Source organism: Pezoporus flaviventris, unplaced genomic scaffold (genome assembly GCF_033815535.1).
Source record: "Pezoporus flaviventris isolate CSIRO_AGI_PZ_B2104156 unplaced genomic scaffold, CSIRO_AGI_Pfla_v1 ptg000025l, whole genome shotgun sequence".
NCBI lineage: Eukaryota > Metazoa > Chordata > Aves > Psittaciformes > Psittacidae > Pezoporus > Pezoporus flaviventris.
Genome location: NW_026892573.1, coordinates 13,088,668 through 13,109,768, shown reverse-complemented (window position 1 = coordinate 13,109,768; position 21,101 = coordinate 13,088,668). Strand labels below are relative to the sequence as shown.

Genomic DNA, 21,101 nt, shown 5'->3' with positions numbered 1-21,101 from the left:
TTGACTTTTGGCTGGGGTCAACCCCTCACACCTTTATAGATTTTTGTAAAGGAAAAGCTCCTATGTTCTCATGTGGCAGAAAAGGAGTATTGTTAAACTGCAGCTCTTGGAGAGCTGTGTCAAATCATGGTTGCTTCTAACTGGTAATTATTTTTTAACTGAATTTTGGAAAGGAATCTGGGGGCTTATCAGGAGAATGTACGCTGAAATTCATTTAGCTTAACCTCTTCTGTGAGGGTCAGTCATTTGTGTCTGACATTGGCATCTTAAGGTGATGTGTTTAGAGACCTAGTGTTGACACAGAATCATTACTGGTGCAGGAGGGAACAGAGGTAAGGATGTATTGTTGTGTAGGTCAGCTTGTAAAGGAAACTTGTATTCTTTCATTCAAATTTCATATTTGAATTTAAGAAATTTGTATTACTGAGAGTGAATACCATTTTATGTTTAGGTGAATTGAAAGCTCATGAATAGAGTATTTAGGAAATAGCCATAACAGGTTTTATACCTTTACCATCTGACTAAGACAATATAATGTAACGAATAAAATCAATAAAATGCTGACTTCTATTATTGTAGAACTGCCTTTCCTTTTGGATATTAGTTCTACTCTCAAATCCCCCCTGTATCCTCAGTGGTGCCTGTGCTTTTGGACTTGGTAGTGATAACAATCTGACCAACTTTAGCTGCTATTAGTGACCCTAGTGTGTAAGCAGAAGAGCAGCTGCCTGTGTGTTGAGAGCATGTATGGGAAACTGAAAATATTACTGAGAGGCTGCAGCAGTGATGTATTAATTTAATAAGAGGGACAGGTTGATTTTTGTTACCTTCAGGAGTTCTGTATAAGAACGCTTCAACGAGACCAACATTTGGGCACAAACTTAGAAAGTTCCAAATTTTCTTCATCCATAGTCATAAATATTCATTGTTTTTACAAGCAGGACTAGAAATGTGGTAGGTTGTCTTATAGTTGGCTAATAAGTGAAAGCTTCTTCTATGGCCAGTTCATTATGGATGTGGTATGGGTTTTGGTAGGGTTTTATTTGTTTTGTGTTGGGATTTGTTTGTTGGTTTTTTTTGTAACCTCTTTTTATCTTTTTTTTTTCTTCTATTTCTGGCTGTGAAATCACAGTTGAATGTTTGGTGTGCTACTGACCCCTCCACCCCCCTTTTTCCCCACCTTCTGGTGTGTCTTGCTCTGGATCTGTATTGGTTGCCTAGAGAAATTCAGAGATGCTTAGTGTTTAATATTTTGTTGGTTTAATAGGAGTTGATGGGATGTGAATAATGGAAACTAATATAGGCTTAAAAAAAAAATGAAAATTCTTAACCATGAGGGCACAGAATAAGTCTCTGTAGTATAAAGGACAGAAGCTGAAACTTATCAAGGAAAAGAAGTATAATTTATTGCAGATTAAGAGAAGGAGGTTCAAAATGGCTTTCAGTAACATCAACCTGAATTTTATTTGGAAATATTAGTCAAGTAGTAATGGATTTACTTTTAGTGCTGTTAATACAAACTTGTATTTGGAAGAATTAGTCTTTTGTAATGCAGTACGTCAGTGTTCAAGGCTTCTTCATCCTTAACTTGTCTCGCTCTGTTTAAAGATTTTGCAAATGCTTTTACTGTTTTTAGGGAGCTGAACTAAAAGGACATACTGGCAAACTCTTCAGCCCATTTATGGTATTGAGCCAGATAGGAGGAATAGTTGGTCTTTAAGGCTGTGATGTCATATTAGAGAGCTCTGTCAGCTACATTGTGCTGTTATTTCTTTTTTACATAAAAAGGTGATGTTGAACTAATAAGAATGTCAGAAATAGTAGAAAAGAACAATATTTTAAACAGTCCTTGTCTTTATTACTAGAAAAATACTGAAATAATGAGGTGATTAATATCTAGTTATTACAAACTAATTTTAACTACTCGCTTTTCAAAGAAGTGTTGCAGCCAGTTATCTTTCGTTTTAATAAGCAAAAGAAAAAAATTGGTGAGCAGCAAGTCCATGCTAATTGCACATGCATTAGCACATATATCTGAAGTATGTATTAAGCTTCAAATGCTGTGTGTTGTGCCAAACCAAGTGTAATGCAAACCGGTGATAATGAAAATATACTGGGAAGTGCCTTGTTTTATTTCTGTTAGTGCTAATTTTAAATATGAAAGGGAGGTATCTGTTGTAACTCAGTATTTTTAGATGCAGGCTTAAATACAGGACCAGATCCTGTGCACCTCTGATCTTCTCTATAAATTGGTTTTCTGAATGCAGACAAATGTAGTGTTACTTTTGCGGGTTTGTGTTGCGCTTGAATTTGTGTAAGCTTGTACAGGAACATATCAAATTTCTTGACAGAATCACTAATCTGTAAATGAGCATTAAAAAGATGTATGCACCTGTGTATTTTTCGTATTTTTTCACCAGGCTTTGTCCACATTAGGTTTTTTCCTCTACATTGTTTTTAATTTTCTGCTGCTCTTATTGTTTTGTCTTCTTCCAGTAATAGCAAATGGTTTTTGTCTTGACATACATATTTCTACACAAGAAAAGTCTATTAATCTGTATTTTCATATTTCTAGAGGTGTAGAAGTATATTGGTGTAAAACCTGTACAAAACGTGTTTTTTTTGTTTTGTTTTGTAGTTTTTGTTGGTTTGAGTTGTTTTTTGTTTTTTTTTTTTTAATCTGTGTGGGCAGATTTGGGGCTTTTGGTTGTGTGCTTCTCTTTTTTATTGGGGTTTTGGGGAGGGTTGTGGGTTTTTTTGGCATTGTTTGGTTTTAAAATTTTACTTTTTAATTAAAAAAGATGTGTTCAATTTCTAGAGCAATGACAATGAAGAACGCCTGCAGGTTGTAAAGCTGCTAGCAAAAATGTTTGGGGCAAAGGATTCAGAGTTGGCTTCTCAAAACAAACCACTTTGGCAGTGCTACCTGGGGAGGTATGTGTTGGTTTAATTCCCTTCCTTAGGAGGAAGAAAACATTCAATGAAGTATAATTAAACTTTTAAAGTGATACAGCTAAGTGAGTTCCCTCCTGCTGCTTTATCTGAAATCTGACAGCTAATGCTAAAGCGATTATTTTACATAAATCTGCATCTGTGATTCTGCAAAGGAAACAATTACAAGTCATTCCTTTTTAGTTCTCTTTTTTCCCTCCCCAGTTATCTTTATTGCAATTGTCAAGCAAAAGGAATATTTTATTTCTTCAGAAGTGAAACTGTTCAATAATGTATTAATTTTAAAACAACATCAAATGACATTTGCAGTATCAGGTGATACTGCAACTGGTTTTGAGGCTTTTATGTACAGTATTCGTATACTGGTTTCAATTTTTTAATGGTAGGAGTGCCTTTAAGGAGGTTTGTAGTATTCGAATTTGTGCTGCAAACATACTTAGTCTTGATTTTGAAATATTCTGCTAGTTTGTGCCAGAAAATACAGCTGGGTAGTGAGGAGAAACTTAAATATGGCTACGATGATGAAAATGTTTTTGATTTGAGTAAATGAGGATAAATTCTATATATTATTACAAATGCAATATTTTATAATTTAGCCTTCAATTGTATCAAAACCAGAGTCCTCAAAGAACTGCTACTTTTGAAAGTACAGAAACTTGATTAACTATTGAAAACATTTCATGTCATTAAAAAAAACACAGGTCTAACTGGGCCTAAAAGAAAATGCTTCACTGTATTATAATGTGAAGTAATGTGAAGACTCTGTTGTTCTTAATTCATGTTTTCAACTAGTTATGAATCACATACATGTGTTTACTTTTTCCCCGGGATTTTAACTAAGTTAGAATAGCCATGTCATTAAAGGAACATTTCTTAAAATCTGTGAAGTTCGAAAACCTAACTGCTTTTTTGCTAAAATAGTTATTTCTTAAAACCTCTTTATTTGATAAATAAGAATTTCAACAGCAATATTGTTCTAAAATCTAATTTTCAATTTGTTTAAACCCAAGCATTTTGAGGATAGGTTGAAAATGCATTGAATTTTTCAAAATGAGAGTTACAAAAATCTCTTAACATCAATCATTTTGTTATAAAATGACTTGCATCAAAATTAAATATGAGAAAATGCTGGCTTTCAAGCATCAAACCTAATTCATTCTTTCAAAAGGAAGTACTACAGAGGTTGAAGTGATCCATCTCTACTAGGCTAGATGCCTGTTTGATGTCTGTCATGCAGTTTATAGTGAAGACAAACATCACAAGCTTATAAAAGTTTTAGCTGCTGATACATGGTTCATGGTCAATTATATAGATTATTACTGAAAAAATACTTAATGACAGACATCTTTGTCATAAATAGTTGTTATCTGCCTGGGGATTTTTCATGTGTACCAGGAGAGAATATTTCTCTTCATGTTTGGAACATGAATTATGAGTACAGATAAAAAATGAGTACAGAAATCTTTTCTTAAGCTAAAGACAGTCTACTTAATACTGTGAAATCAGAGATGTTTTACAGAATATAACTGCATGGGAAGCATAAAAATATTTTTGGAGGTATGTAAAATTGTGTGGAAATAAACTAATTGCCCTGGTAGAAGCATTGGTATTTTTGTTGTTGTTGTAATGCATTGTCTTGTTTCTAAATAGGTTTAATGATATCCATGTACCTATTCGTCTTGAATGTGTGAAATTTGCAAGTCACTGTCTTATGAACCATCCTGATCTAGCAAAAGACTTAACAGGTACCAGATTTATTATAACATTAAAATAGAATTTTAAGTCTTCTGGAAAAGTCAGGCAGGTTAGTTGTAATCCTAAGTAATGTCAGATGTAGTGGAGGATGTAATTGAGGTTCAAGTTCTAAGTCACAGAGTCCCTGCCTTAGTGCTGCCTCTTGGGCTGAGGGAGTTATAGATAAAGAATGCCTTAACCAAAGAGATCACTCTCTCAGAGCAGTTGCATTCACAACCGCTGTTGAAAGTAAACACTATGGGATCAGACAAAGACAGCCTGGCTAACCTAATGGTCATGGCATTTATTAATTAGGGTGCAGAGTGGAGATCTCAGTTCCACAAAGCCATGTAAATATGTAAATATTATGCAGTCATGTGTAAATATTATGCAGTGATGGTTTAAAACATGACAAACAGTCCTGGTAACTGTGATCACAGCCATTGGTTCCTTCTCCTTCAGGTGAAAAACAGCCTGTAATTCAAGACGTCTGTAGAAAGGAACTGGTGTAGATAAAACATTTAGTAGTTGTTGTTCCTGATGTCTTCATGAAAAAGTGTAATTAAAGAAAATTGTATGGTTTGTTTTTTTTCCCCTCAAAGTGCATATGAAGTCAATAAACTCCTATTTCTTATAATTTTTGGAGGTAATATCTTTGTTTAGTTGGTATAAGCAGGGAATTTACAAGGCTGTTAATTGAATGGGACTGCTCTCCTGCTTGCTGAATGTTTGTCAAGTTAAAACAGAAACACAGGCGGGCTAGAGTCATCCTGTAGTTATTGGTATTGTTAAGCCAGCTTAAAAGAAATTTCTAGGCTTTCCAGAATGGAAATGGCAGAGATGTTTCTTCTTTAATTATCAGAATTGTATTTTCAAGGATTTTTCTTTTCTTTTTTGTACATTGCTGAAAGACTTTGTGCCCCCTCTAATGGTATCCTCTGGGAAATGTAATTTTGCTTGCCCCTCCTCTCTCTCCCCACAGTGCTTGTCAAAGAAAAAATTGTTGAAAAAGTTCTCTAATTCACTGCTCTTTCAGACCAGAATTGTTTTGTGCAATGGCTTAGTTCTTCACTTGGTTTTAATTTATTATGTACCCCTGTGGAACGCATAATTTAAAAAAAAAAAAGTTGTATTTGGATTTCAAATTTCATAACCTCTGTGAGTGCAAAGCTTTATTTCTTGATGTGCACTCTTGACACTTGTGCTGATTACCAGAAATGTTAATGGCCAGTATTTCAGATAAGACTTGAAAATTTTCACTGGTCATTGAGCAGTAATAAGAGAACAATAACCTCTGGTTATTGCATTCGGAGTAAACTTTGAATTTCCGGTGTTTCTTAATGTACTCAGTGTTTCACTGATGTATGCAGAGTACAGTGATCTTAACTTCTATATGTGTTTTCTTACCTGATAGTGCTTCTATAACCTAAAATAGGTACTTCTAGAAAGATAAATGAACTTTGCCATTTTATTTGTCAGCTTTCTAAAAGGACGATAGCTGACATTCTTGAACTTAAGCAGAAGTCTTAAAATGTGGATAGTATGAGATTATTGATGCTACAAAATAAGTAGCAGTGGACCAAAATATTCTAGAAAAATAGTTTTAAGATAAATAAGCTAAAACATGTCTAAGTAAGCATTATACCTTGGTCAAAGAGCATGCTTTTTAAGTATGTCTCTTGATTTGTCCCTGTTTACAGTGCTTACGCAGCTCATACTGTAAAGTGTTTCTGGAGTATGTGAGCTAGATTCCTTGTGAATAGTATAGAAGTTGTGGTCAGGAGTGCAGCTAATGTGCTTCACCAGCCAAAGGGGATGGAGTATGCAGGAAAAGAGTAGTCTCTAGCCTAAAGACTTCAAAATGTATCCAGTGTGGTTATCAAGTTCTCAGCACTGTCTGTTTTACTTTACAGATCCAATTCTGTTTGGCTGTTATAGTCGACAATGTAGGCATAGCTTAATTATTGTAAGAAATAATAAAAATTAAAGTAAAAATGTAATGCCAGAACTCATATTTCTATGATGCCAGAAATACAAAAATTTGATATTCTAATATAAGGTTTTACTGGTATTTCTCTTAGAGACAAGTATTGGTTTCTTACTGTCAGTGCTCAAACCAGTAGAAAGTCATGTTTTCTGCTTCTGTCAGTTGGGTGCTATCTAGCATAAGAAAAGTAGCTAAAATTGTGTACTTACTTACTTTTTTTCCCCCCAGAATATCTTAAAGTAAGGTCACATGACCCTGAAGAGGCCATAAGACATGATGTTATAGTCTCTATAGTTACTGCTGCTAAAAAAGATCTTTTGCTTGTCAATGATCATCTACTTAATTTTGTCAGAGAACGAACACTGGACAAGCGGGTAAGACATAAGTAGTCCTAATCATGGATGCGTGTTATATTTCTAGACTGTAATTCAGCTTTTTAAAAAACAGGATTTCTAAAAAATGCTGAACTAATTTGAAAATGATGAATTAAAACCAGTATTATGCAAAAAATTTTGAAGCAGTCTATTTAATAAGGCATCTTTTGCCTGTTACTCAAATGCCACATTTTTCATTGTGCTGCATTTTTATTGAAGATAGTATGTTATAAAAAAATAGGCTAAAGCACAAAAATACTGTTCCAGTTGTGTAGTTCTAGTTGTTTGTGGTTTTTATTCCAATAAAATGAAATCCTTATAAAACATTCTAACATATTTCTTAACAAATTTCACAAGCAGGTTTCAAAATATAATGTAAATTACTAATGAAAAATGTTCCCCCATCAGAGCTAACTAGTTTACCTTCCTTTAATTGGATCACTGTGAGACTGACAAATCAGTGTAGTGGCTTTCAAATTTGAGTAGTCTTGAAATTTAATTTAACTATGTTTGGTTATTTGGTAAAATTTTTTGAGGGTTTGCTACTTATGGTAAAGCTGCTGGTGCAAATCTTTAGAATTAACATTATCGCCTGTTTTTTTTCAATTGCTGGCATGCTTTCTGCTGTTGCACTGGTAATACAATCACAAAGATTCAGTGTAGCCTGTGAGAAAGGGCATTGGCTTGAATTTGTAACAATTCTGAATTCAAGATACTTGCACAGTAATTACCGATGTTGAAAGGTTTAGCACAGTAGATTTAATGCAATATATGTCCTGTTGAGAAAGTGTTGCACTTAGAACTCAGTTTAATGACTTGTAAATGAGATTATTTTGGTGTAGAATACTGCCTACCAGGAAATTCTGCAGTCTGAGCTTTGAGCTGCTAAACTGGGTACTATTTCTTTTTCTCAAGTGGAGAGTGAGGAAGGAAGCTATGATGGGACTTGCACAGATATACAAGAAGTATTCATTACAATCAGAAGCAGGAAAAGAAGCTGCAAAACAAATATCATGGATCAAAGATAAACTTCTGCATATATATTATCAAAACAGTATTGATGACCGGTAAGTCAGTCATGAGCTAGGTGATTCTGTTGATAAGTGTGTAAGTTACTCTTCAGATTTGTTTTTCCTTTGTGCTTAAGTGCTGGCAAGAAGGAGACTTGGTGATACATGTTTTGATCCAGTGCGTAGTGTAATCTTACATGGTTGCAGCCAAATGTTGTCTTGTGTTGTTTTCTTCTTCTTTTTTACCTTAAAAGGCTAAAGTTATTCTAAAGGGTGAGATAGGTCAGGATATTTCAATACTTACAGCTGTATTTCACTGCTTGAGTAAAGAAGATTTTTGTTTGTATTTAAGTAGCTTGCTGATTTTTATGCTAAAATGCAGTAATTGAAATCTCTTTAACAATCTTGCTTTAGATTTGCATGTTGTTATATGATTTAAAGGTAAGCCTAATAAATGTAGTTAAGGCATATCCCTTTGCAGAAGGTTTGTTTTTCTGTACTATAATAGCCATGAATTAGAGCTTTGTCCTGGATTTGTGGTGAAAGCAGTGCTTCTGTCATACCAGCTATAGCCTCGTCTATAGTTGTTCGTATTGAAAAACAGATAGATGCGTATGAGCAGCTAATCCCCCTTGACTAATCAAGGCAGTCTTGGTGGCGCTGGAAATGAGCCTTTGACCTTCACAGTGTGATTAGATACAAATGGTATTGCAAACCCATCCAAGTCTTTTCAAAAACTTGTAGACTCAAAAAGTCATCTGTCATCTTCAAAATAAGAAATGTGTGTAGATCCAGTCTTACTCACGATTTTCTTAAACTTCAGGATCTTTTTAATGGAGCTGGGTTAGGGGTTTGACCAGTTGCTCCAGCTGTGCATAAGAATTTTCTTCTCTCCGTTAGCCTAAACATAATATTTATAATTCCCTTGTGAATGTACCTACATTTTTATTGCAGAAGCAAAAGAAATGGGATAAACTTATCCCTTGGGAAAGGTGCTAGGGAGAGGTAGAAGAAAGTCATCTCCTTTTGATGAGTATCTGAATTCTCCTTCTAGGCTTCATGATAATGTATGATACAGTCAACATGATATTTCTTTATTTCAGCCCCATTAATTTACATCAATTTGTGAATTTATCTCAGTGCTGACCCGTAATGAAATTCACTGATGACATCTCTTTGGGATGATTATTCAGAGACAACCTTCTCTAAAATCCTTTTGTTCCTGTCTAGAATAATATATCTGACTTCAATTATGTCATCTCTGAAATGTCCTACTGCTAACAGTATCATTACAGAAGATATAATTTTATAGTTTTGTTTGGCTTATGCTGAGTTATACTGGAAGTTAAGTAACTTGACCTTTAGGTTTTTGAATAACCTCATCTTTATACGCAACAATTGACCTCTAGATAGGTCTGAGAACTTCTGAATGAATGTTTTGCAAATCTAACTGCTTTTTCCCTTTACAGTTTAAGTTTCTTAATCCTGTCTTTCAGGTTACTTGTTGAACGCATATTTGCTCAGTATATGGTCCCTCACAACTTGGAAACCAATGAACGAATGAAATGTTTGTATTACCTTTATGCAACATTGGATTCAAATGCTGTGAAGTACGTGTTGTTTTTAACTACTTGCAAAATATTTTTAAATGCAAACATTATTGTAAATTAGTTCTAAATTGTCACAAGTAGCCTACAGCTGTGGACAAAAGTAGTTTATGAACTATCAGAAAACAGAACATAGCAATAATATCTATTTTTCAGGTGGTATTGTGAACGAAAAAAACCAACCCAAACCCCAAAAATAAAACACAAACAAAACCCCAGACTAATAGGGTGTTTTCCAACAAGGTGTGGTATCTTTTAAGCATAAATAGTTTGAATGCATTTTAGTCCTTTTATGTCTGAAAGGAGATAGCATAGGTAGTAGCATTGACTAGCCCTAGATTTTATCTGGCAGCTTCTCAATTAATTAACAACAAGGATGACTTTAGAGTGGGAAGGAATAAGTTGTTTGGTTTTCCTCCTTCGACATGCATTTTATTTAAAATTGTGCCTTCCTCATCTTAAAATGGGTATATATGCATGAAGTTGACTAATTTTGCTGCTGTAATGCTCACAGTTTGAATTTAGTAATTTTAAATTTGTTTTTCATTTACTAGTACTTAGTCACTTGAAAATCAAATATAGTTTGTTTTGGTTTGGTGGTTTTTTTTTTGTTTTTTTTTTTTCCTAGTCAGGGAGACTAAAAAAAGCTTTGTATGTGAAAGAATGGCTTGAAAAAACTTCACAGCATTCAAATGCTACAGAAAGTGATTTTTGAATCGCCTACATTTCTCATATTGCCTGTCTAAAGATACTACAACTGTAACAAATTAGAATTAAGAATAGTATATTAAAAATAAAAAGTTACTGTTCTAGTAAATTTTAGTATAAGCTGAAGAAAAATGCAGAATGGATTCCTTTCAGTACTTGTTATTTCAGTCAACAAACTTCAGAATTCTACAGTTTTCATGTGCAGCAGTACTCATTTTAAAGACACAGTATGTTCAGTTACGTAGAACTGACTTCTTGTGGCTTAGGAAAGGTTAAGTGAATCTGTGACTTTATTATTTATATGGCTTATTTTTCCTGGAAAATGTGCTAATTTTCGATTTTATCAAATATCTCTATTGTATCTCTTACGAGTCCAATTGTGTCCACTTTTCACAATTTATTCATCTAGTAGCTGTTTTCTGTGTGCAAGAAAAACATTGTTTTCATGATAAAAATCTTAAACGTCTGCTTTAGCCCGCTTCTTGGAATGTCTTTAGAAGAGTGATTTCATGCTTGTACAAATGAACTCTTTATGGGCCAGATATCAGTTACTTCCTACTCCTTTTAAAGGCTATGTAGTTAAGTATCTGAAATGAAACTTGTTTTAAAATCTCACTTTGTTCCAATCTAATATGACCATGTCATGCCATTAAGAAATGTTTAACCGTTGCTCACACAGCAGCTGAAGTTCAGGTGATAAGCATATTTCTGAGACTGGAGTTGAAAAGGATTTAAGGGGTCTTCTTGGTCAGTTGTGTTCTTTATAGAGTTTGTGATTTTTGACAACTTTTTTAAAATTATTTTTTTTTATTATTATTTTTCTTTAGAGCACTGAATGAAATGTGGAAATGTCAGAATCTTCTACGACATCAAGTAAAGGATTTGGTTGACCTAATAAAACAACCCAAAGTAAGTTCAACTTATCTTTAGCTTGCAGATTTTTAATTTCATTTGTTTCACAATCTGAAGCTTATTTTTAATCACATAAAATATTTTGAAAGTTAACTGATATTCCACTAGACTGCACTTGCAGTAGGAAATTTTTTTTCAGGGAGATGAAAGTTCATTCTCGGTTATATCAAATATAATATGGAATTAAACATGTAGGTTTTGATAAGTGCCAGTATTAGCACTTTATTCAAACTAGTGTTATGCTGTTGATGTGTTTACATTTGTCCATGTGACTTTCATCCTGTCATTTGCTGTTAAGTGCTGATTCTCTACACTGTAATATTCTTTTGAGTAACAGGACTACATTGGAGAATGTAGGGGGCTTCAGATAGTCTGAGATGCTGTCATGGGTAACAAAATGGTTTTGAGTGAGGGAATTTTACTAAGTTTGTTGTCTGTTAACACAAACTTTTTATTTATTCTGGTATTGAGAGAAAAGAAAACCCACAAACCACACACTTAAGAGCAGCTCTTTTACAGTCTTCAGACCCCCATTGCACGCTAGGCTCAGTCCCTTCAGTGAGGTGATGGCAGCGCAGGGGATGGGCATGAGGTGTGGTGGTTCCTTTCCTTCTGCTGCTCCTCGTTTTTTATCCACTGCTCCTTGTTTCTTATCCACTGCTCCATCAGGGATTCTTCCACTAGCCTCAATCCCTTTAGAGTTATATTTTCTCCAGCGTCTTCTCTCTTAAATACGTCTTCTCAGAGGCACCATAGGCTTCTGTCACTGATTAGAGTTGTGTTGGTTTGATTTGTTGGTTGTGGAGCTGGCTGGAAACAGCTTAGGCAGGCACAGGGCAGTCCCTAACCTCCTCCCTAGTGGGTCAGCCCAGCAGCCCTTTGTTACCACAAACCCTGTCTTTACACCCAGTGCAGTTGCTTAGGTATTTTTAACAAACCTTTTACTTGTGATGTGCCTCATATGGCTTGTTTGTGTTTTTGTTGGTTTTGATTTTGTGTGTTTTCCCCAAATTGATAATTAATTCATAGAATTAAATAACTGTAAGAGTGAGTTTTCATAATCATGAACTGAAGAGACATTCAGTCCAAGGCAGTAATAATCTCAAGAGAAATATCTATGAGCCATTCAGAGCTGTGGAAACAGTTTCTTTCAGAAAACAAAACAGAAACGAACTAGTAATCTGTTAGAATATGACTTGGTGTTACTGTTTGTGCTTTTTCACTTCAGTTTGATTTCTTCACTTAATGATTATAGCTTAGTTGTTGATTTGTTCTCCTGTAGATCTTGTCACTGTGGCAAGTGTAGGCATTGTGAGAGCTCGCAGAGGTAAAGAGGGTTGAGGAAAAGTGGGGGAATGCTGGTTTATCAGTACTGCAGTATAAGCTTTATTTGCTGCAGATGCTTCCATATCGTGAATGCAAGATAATGTAGATAAAGTGCCACAGTAGATCTTCTAAAAATAAATGTTTCTTGATCTTCTTCAATCTGTCATTATTCAACGGAGTTATACTACTAGAAGTTAAAAAAATACTTTGGATTCAGGTTACTTCATTTGATGATTAGTAGTTTGCTTAACTTTAGGTTTGTTTTAATGGGAGCTTTAGCCAGTACTTGAAGACATAGCCTGTATTGGAAGTCCAGATCAGTCAGAAACAAAGAAACGCCACAGTACAGTTTTGGTATTTTTCTTTTGACTTGTAAGAGGTGCAAATATGGAAATTCTGTATCTGTTAACGTCATTATTTAAATCCTGTAAACCAGTTTTTATTTCTGTTTTACTGGGGTTTGGGTTTTTTGTTTTGTTTTTTTTTCCTTCATTTCTTGTCTGAACATACTTGTTCAGCTGTGACATCCAGAAGCCCTGAAAATTGCAGCATTCTTCCAACACTAAAAAGTGCCAGACAGTTCTGCAGAAATACTTAATGGCTAGAATTACATGCGAAGTGTCCATGTCATGAGGTGAAGAACATTCACTAAAAACCTTGTTTGTCTTAATCTCATGCTATATTTTTGTTATGCTCAGATAGGTTGCCTCTCTTCTCAAACATTGCCATGTTTTCCACAAATTTGCTAATTAATATCCTTAATAACAAAAAACCTGTGCAAATTATGTTAGAACTCAAAATCCTGTTTTATAGTATCTAGTGAATTCCATTCTAGAGAACAGAAATTTACTATGAAAAGTTGAAGGGCCTGGTCTGGTGGGAGATGTCTGTGCCAATGGCAGGGGGTTGGAACTGTATGATCTTTAAGGTCCCTTCAAACCCAAAACATTCTATGAAATGGACATTTCCGTGTGTCTTTTTAAATACTCTTCAGTGAAAGCTGATAGCGTGGTAGTTTTACTATTTAAATCTTTCTCAGAAGAATATAATTTGATAGTTGTAGCCCATAATTGATACTATTTATATGCATTAATGGAGTTTTGCAGACTTCATAAGTTATGTCACTGAAGTCGATCTGTCAAAAGTCAGTTGGCAAAAGAGCAGCTTCCTTTATGGTTTGGAAGATGATGGGTCTGTATGCTTTTGGCAACATTGCTGTAAGCTTGAATCTTTTTTCAGGTTCCAATTTTCATTTTAGTTATGAAGATTTCCAAGTTGTTTAACAACACTTATGCAGCAGTGAAAGATTTCAATCTTTTTTAATTATTTTGTCCGCTTTAGAACACTTTTCTGAAGACGATTTGGGTGTTTATCTTCAGAGTACAATTAAGGATTCCCTTTGGCATTTTTACTGATAATTTCTTAATATTTCAAACTTCAGTGCAATTCAGTAAAGCTTCCTAGTCTGTAGAATACTGTGGAATACAGCTAAAAGTGGGGACAGAGTGCCCTGGAAAGTAGTTTGTCTACCTTCAGTAGTAGGTTTTTCATCTTCCACTTTTTCAGTGCCAGAACTAACTCTTAAGGTGACTTTTCATGTGGAATTTGAAATCCTATACCAGAAGAATTACTGACAAAAGGAAACTAAATTAAATAAAAAAACTGTTTTGTATAACTTATTTTGCTTGTAAGATGCTGTTGGATGACTTTATATCAGTAACAGTTGCACTGAAATCTAAGCATCACACATATCTTGAAATGCAGTTATATTGTCATTTGTTTTGTTATGGTTTGTGATTGTTACTTTCACAGTAACTGCCTTCCCTGTTCAGCTAAAGAGGGGTAGAAGGTGTCTTATTATTGACTTGCTATGTTCTTTACATTAAGTTGGGGACTGCTACCAACAATCAATATCTGAACAAGAAGACAAAGTGAATTTAATGCTTGCTGTCCATTTTATATTTAAAAATGAAAGAGGCGTTAGATGGAAAACAATTACAGAAAAAAACCATTTGTGCTGTTCATAAGTTATATAGTAGATTGAAAAGTAATAAAAATATTTTACATCTGAGACAATGATACTCTGGGTGTGACCTAGCTTTTATTCTCTGTAACTTTCTGGCATTAACTTTGCAGTGGTAGTTTTGATTTCTAACATACTGATGCTGACTTGTTGATAATGCATTGTGGTATTTTGCTCACTCAGTATCCAAATGGAAATATATAATGTAAAATTTTTACTTAATCTATTTTTCTTTTGTGACTTACAGACAGATGCCAGCAGTAAAGCTATATTCTCAAAAGTGATGGTTATAACAAGTAAGTTAAAATATTTACAGTTTTAAAATTGCAGTTTAACTGTATTGCGTTCTTGCTTTAAATATCATTTGAGATAAGCTTAATAAAAAGTTCTGTAACAGATAAAAGAAATATAACAAATCATGATAAAGATGACGTAACAATATGCCTTAAAGAATTAAGACAATGGTAAGCAGAATTGCTTCCTTACTGTAAAAAGTCTCCACTCATGAAGCTAATCACATGACACTTTGGCTGTATATGTTGTGGACTAATTAAAAATCTAGATCCTAGTGTGTCAGTGTCTGCTTTACCATTTATAATAGAATATATATTAACTGATGTTAACTAACCTCCTAAAATATCTATTAACTTATCTATCTCTGAGGTGTTCACATTGTAAGTGCTGTTGGGAGAGCACAAAATAATTTGGGTTTCAGTAGCAGGGAAGGCACCTTGGAAACTGAAGAACTTTTATGTAACCTGAATTCACAGCAAAGAAAAAACCATCAACCCCAAAGGAACATATCTTGTTCCCCCCAGACCACCATGCCAATTGCATTAAAACCAGTATGAAGAAGAAAAACATGCTTTACAGTTCTGAAACTTTGTTTTTAAATCAACCTTTATTTTTTAAAATAATAATAATAAAGAAAAAGCCAGCTGTTCTGGCAGAAATTGATACTGCTTAAGGCTATGTAAATTTTTGTAAAAATTTGGAGGAAAAACTGAATCTTACTACCTGGTTGGCCATGTTCCAAATCCTTTTTTTCCTTTTGTTTTATAATATAAAAGTTGTTCAGTTTGTAATTTTTCTGATTCTTTTAATTCTGGCTTGCATTAAGAAACCCAAAACAAATAAATGGAAAGAAATACTTAGTAGAACTTGTTTTGAGCTCGCTATCCTGTAGTCCTATACTGTTTTCTGTGCCAACTTTGCTTAATGGTAATGTTAGTATGTCGTTTAAGAAATGCATTTTAAAAGCGCTTTTTTTTTTGAAATATTATAAGCTGTTGTGCAGCGTGGAGGAGTAATTTAGCAAAAATACCCTTTTAATGTTATTCCACACCTGTCATATCAGGTGAGCTATATACAGAGTGTATTTTTCTGTAGAGTTATAGACCTTTCATTCTGAGGTCAACTTCAGCTGTTAATGTTGTTAACAAGAGCACCTAGACTTGCTGCAAAATGAGTGTGAAGACTAAGGAAAGGAAATAGCATGGGGAGGTCTGTGGGTATACCAGTTTTTAGAAACTAGTGTCCTCATAGGTATATCAGCATAATTTAAAGTGTTTTGTGGTTTGGGTCTTTTGTTTATTTTGTGGTGTTTGGTTTTTTACACCTCTTCCCCCCGCTTAGTTAACTTAAGCACATGGAGAAACTTTCTTGGTGTAGCATTTTGAAATTGTGTAATTTACAATACTGACACTTCATACTTCTTAAAATAAATAGTGCTTTCTTTTTCTTATTTAAAGGAAACCTTCCTGATCCAGGGAAAGCTCAAGATTTCATGAAAAAGTTCACACAAGTTCTAGAAGATGATGAAAAAATAAGAAGTCAGTTAGAAATGCTTGTTAGCCCAACATGTTCCTGCAAACAGGCTGAAGGATGTGTGGTGAGAGTTGCTCTTAAAATGTGTTAATATTTTTGGAACTGAATTGATTATAAATTTAATTGAAACTTAATATTGCAGAGGGAGATAACAAAGAAGCTGGGCAATCCAAAACAACCAACAAATCCTTTCCTGGAAATGATAAAGTTTCTTCTTGAGAGAATTGCTCCTGTGCACATTGATACTGAATCCATCAGGTATTTTGTGTGCGTGTTGGCTGTAGATTGCAGGGTTTGAAATCAGGGCTTCTTATTTCACCTTTAAGCGTAAGCTTTAATGGACTGGAAGCTACAGTTTAAGACCTGGTAACCTGCAGTGTTTTCTTTCCCCTTGCTTAGGGGATTTTGTGTGCTAGTTCAGGATGTAGCCACAGAAACAATTGAATTGTCATTCAGCACAGCCATGACAACATATCAGAAAAAATGTATCTGTTGCTGATGGGAGAAGATTGGTTTGTGACTCATTAACTGATTTTATAAGAAATTTCTGTCCATAGCTCTTCACTGAAGTTTTCCAAATAGAATATTAGCTCATAGTGTGATCTAACCAGTAATTTAACTGAGGAAGTAAAGATTATGGTGATGAGGCATCAAGACTTTAAAGAAAAGTAAGCCAGTTAAGTTATGGGAGGGGAAAAATGTAATTGCTGAAATAATTATTTAACAGCTGTATTTTGAGATATGTGGTACCTTATTTAGAGACAGGTCGTTCTAAATACTGGGAAATGCTTACCTGTTAATTCCAACTATAATACTCGAGCTTTTCAGTTTCTGCCTGTCATGTATGTAATGTAATGGAGCCATTGAGATTTCATTTAATCTGTTTCTGATCTTGGATCGAGTACAATATGTAGCTGGATTTTTAATTTAAATTTGAAAACAGATTTTTCACATACACAGAAGTAATATAAAATGTATATTTTTAAGTAAGATTCACATGTGGCACTGAGTTGTCTACCTGCTGACTGCCTTATAGTATACAAGGGGGGAAAAAAAGTAGTAAAAAATATGTATTTTCAGTTCTGCCACAGAACTGGTTTACTTGCATCTTTGTAAACTTTCACTAAACTCCCACTTTGTTTTTGAAAGTCACTGGGTTTGGGTTGGTTTTGGTTTAAGTTTTGATGGGGCTTTTTGTTTGTTTATTTTTTGGTTTTTGTTTTGATTTTATTATGTGGTCATTTTTGTCCAATTAAGGGCAGGAAAAAAAGGTTAAATGTGGGAAGTCTGGCTAAGAGGCCTTGCCCTTGGTTTGCTACCAGTTGGGGTTTTCTTATTTATTTTCATTTGGGGCTTTTTTCTTTTCATTTGAGGCTGTTTGGTTTGGGGATTTTTTTTTTTTTGCTATAAATATTATTTACAGGATGTACTGGGGGAATATTCTGAATATTGTTCGGTTTATGATACGGAAGCTGCCTACACCTCCCACTAATAGGGTTGTTTCAATAATCATTTCCTTTCCTAGGGTACAGTGTAAGGAGAAAATGAAGCATTACTGTCAAGGTGAAATGTGCAGAAAATAGGTCTTTTAAGTATTTCATCAACTCTTAGTAAAGCTATTTAATTTTTTTTTATTTTTTTTTTCCCCTCTGGATTGTATACTAAACATTGTAAACAGTTGTTTTCCATCAGTTCTTAAGAAGCCATAGCAGCTAGTAGCCTCACTGTAATTCTTACCTGAATTTGTTGCTTGTAGTGCTCAAATTGATTTCTTATTTTGGTCATCCTTCTGGAGTAATTTGTTTATGGTTCTTTCATCTTATTCCTGATGGATAAATGTTTTTTAACTTAATGCTGCATAAACTTTGAATTAGATAGGAGATGATTGTAACCAGGTTATGTATGTAGTTGATATTTGTTTTATAACAAGCTTATGTTTTAAGTTTTTAATAAATTCCATTAATAAGATTATATCTTATGAAAACTGTCATACACAGTGAATTGTAGTAAATACGAGACCATACTTTGTTTTCCTCTTTAGTGCCCTTATCAAGCAAGTAAACAAGTCTATAGATGGAACAGCTGATGATGAAGATGAGGGTGTACCTACTGACCAGGCAATCAGGGCAGGTCTTGAGTTGCTTAAGGCAAGTATACTCCTGGTGGTCAGTGAGCATGTAAAACTTTCTGAAGCAACTTTGTTAAAATAGACTTTTAATTGGCACTCAGTATCTTTAGCCATAAGCATGTGGTGGCTGTCTGAAAGAATACTGGTTTGGGTTTTGTTCTCTCTGTTCATCTTACATGGCACATAAGTAAAGTTATCTTAAGAAGAATTTAGAAGTTTTATTATTAGAGTGTGAATTTAGTTGCTTTTGAATATATTTATAATAGTTTTGGAACTGTACTTGTAAGCATCATACTGTGATTCCTAGTAGTTCCTCATAAATTTGTGTCTTACCTATTTCAACTCTGTATAGTCTTGGAGACTCAGTTAACATAGCAAACTCCATAAAGATCCACTTGTGGGGACAGTGTACAGAATTTCTTATTCTGTACGCCCTTTTTGCTAGAGGGAAAGAAAAGGGCTGGTCACTGTTACTTACCAATACTGCAACATGCCTGAAACTTCAGATGCCATTACACAGGGTTTTTTGTTTCACTTAGTGTTTCTCAAAGACTTTAGGCTAATAGTACATTGTAGTCAGATTTGCCTGTACTTGAACAGAATTGTACTTATACTGTATTACCACTTCAGTTACATGTTTGTGTTGAGAGTGGTCCAGGGGTGGATTGACTTCAGAGGCCTCCAAATCTAAAGGACTCCCATACTTAAGTTTTCAGAATATCTTAGATCAGCTAAGGGCGTGGTAGGTTCATCTGAGAGCATGTGACTATCTAACCAGGTGTGCACGTTTAGATAAAAGTACAGAAATCCAGTAGCACAAAAGTTAATCTGAGTAATAATGAATCATGTCACAAAGGACTATATATTTGAAAGAAGGCTCCCAGGTCAGTACTTAAATACTCATATGAACTGACATGACACATTTAAGGAAAAGGAGTAAGATTGCCCTGAGGAAAGTGATCTGTACATCATGAGAAAAATCCTGAATGGACAAATGTAGGAGTCCAGAAAAGGGAATGCCATAAAATGGAGAGGAAAATGGAAAACTGAGTGTGAAGAAGTTCCTAAATTTTGAGGATCATTTCTTTGCCATGGGTCAGAATATGGTGTGGAAAGAGGCTAGTAATCAACAGCCATTTACAAATGTAGATAGGGCAAACTTTAAAGGAGGATCAAAAGAGGATTTTATTTATTTATTTATTAACATGAAAGGAATGTCATACTTGAAAACAGAGTCCAAGAATCTGAAGGAGAGGTACAGGATCTGATGAGCTGCTGTATAAACCTTGAGGGACTAGAGACCCTATTGGATATGTCTATATTACTATTCTGGAGATAGGAGCTTCAATTTGGAGTGCAACCGGTTATTCCACTTGGCAAACAAGCATGAAGTCTGGGAGCACATAAGCTGTATTCTTTTTGGAGAAACAAAACTGAGATGGGCTTCAGAAGCACACGTTCTGTTGCAATGGCTAAAATGGGTTCAAGTCTGTCTAAAAATACTCTGAAGTAAAACCCCTGAAATGTGAATATTGCTTCCTTAGTATCAGTTATTTCTTTTAAGATCTGATTCTGCTGTAAGCCAGTACTTGCTAATGTAGATGTCGCCACTGAAAAGTGCATGTTCACAATAGCAGGAGAAGAAATTGAGACTGAAGAATTAAGTTAAAACTAATGAGATCATGTATAAAGACAGAGACTTATTTAGGAGGTACCAGAAAAAGTCAGGAAAAGAGAAGTGTGGATCATGTGACAAAACCAGGCAGAGTATGATAAATATTGCAGTGTGGCAGTGGAAAATTACTCACGATGGAATGTTTCTATGTAAGTGGACCTTTAAAAAAATATTAACATGGCTTTCATCTTATTCTGGCAGGTACTTTCATTTACGCACCCTATCTCATTTCATTCAGCTGAAACTTTTGAATCTCTCCTGGCTTGCTTGAAAATGGATGATGAAAAGGTAGCAGAAGCTGCATTACAAATTTTCAAAAACACAGGAAGTAAAATTGAGGAAGATTTTCCTCATATACGATCGTAAGTTTTCCGTCTTACTTTGTTTGAGTGGTGTTCTTTATGGGTTTTTGGAAGTTCTATTTCTTCCCTTTGCATACTATAGCACTATCCTGCGTTCTTTTGAAATAAGGTATTACTCAGGTAAAACAGGAAAAAGATTTTGAATGTCTTTAAAATGTGGTGCTTTTTGAACAGTGGAAGTGAAATGAATGTATTTGAAGTAGTGAACAGCTGATATGTCACTGGCACTAATACAATATCATTGCCCTTCAGAATTACATATGGGGTGTTGGTTTGGTGTGTTTTTTCCCCCTAAATTAAATATATGGCAATGTAAACCCATTCTTTGCAATTTAATGGGGATGTGTAGACAAGAATATATCCAAAAGGGCATTTAATAACTTGTGCAGAGAAAATATTTCTTCTAGTACATAACATTTTATCAACAAAAGCCAGGGGCTTTTACTTACAAGCCATTTCTTTCTTTGAAGAATTTG

The 21,101-nt window shown here is 34.5% G+C and overlaps 1 protein-coding gene across 1 annotated transcript in view; it reads left to right on the top strand.

Annotated features, from left to right (window-relative positions):
• Positions 1-21,101, top strand: part of PDS5B (PDS5 cohesin associated factor B) — a 109,770-nt gene that overhangs the window by 48,546 nt on the left and 40,123 nt on the right. The window contains exons 9-19 of the mRNA XM_061457535.1: positions 2,819-2,934; positions 4,603-4,697; positions 6,902-7,047; positions 7,963-8,114; positions 9,554-9,667; positions 11,200-11,281; positions 14,881-14,929; positions 16,385-16,524; positions 16,603-16,718; positions 18,502-18,607; positions 20,465-20,625. Coding sequence (XP_061313519.1) covers positions 2,819-2,934; positions 4,603-4,697; positions 6,902-7,047; positions 7,963-8,114; positions 9,554-9,667; positions 11,200-11,281; positions 14,881-14,929; positions 16,385-16,524; positions 16,603-16,718; positions 18,502-18,607; positions 20,465-20,625 — 1,277 coding nt within the window. The remainder of the gene's footprint in view (positions 1-2,818; positions 2,935-4,602; positions 4,698-6,901; positions 7,048-7,962; positions 8,115-9,553; positions 9,668-11,199; positions 11,282-14,880; positions 14,930-16,384; positions 16,525-16,602; positions 16,719-18,501; positions 18,608-20,464; positions 20,626-21,101) is intronic.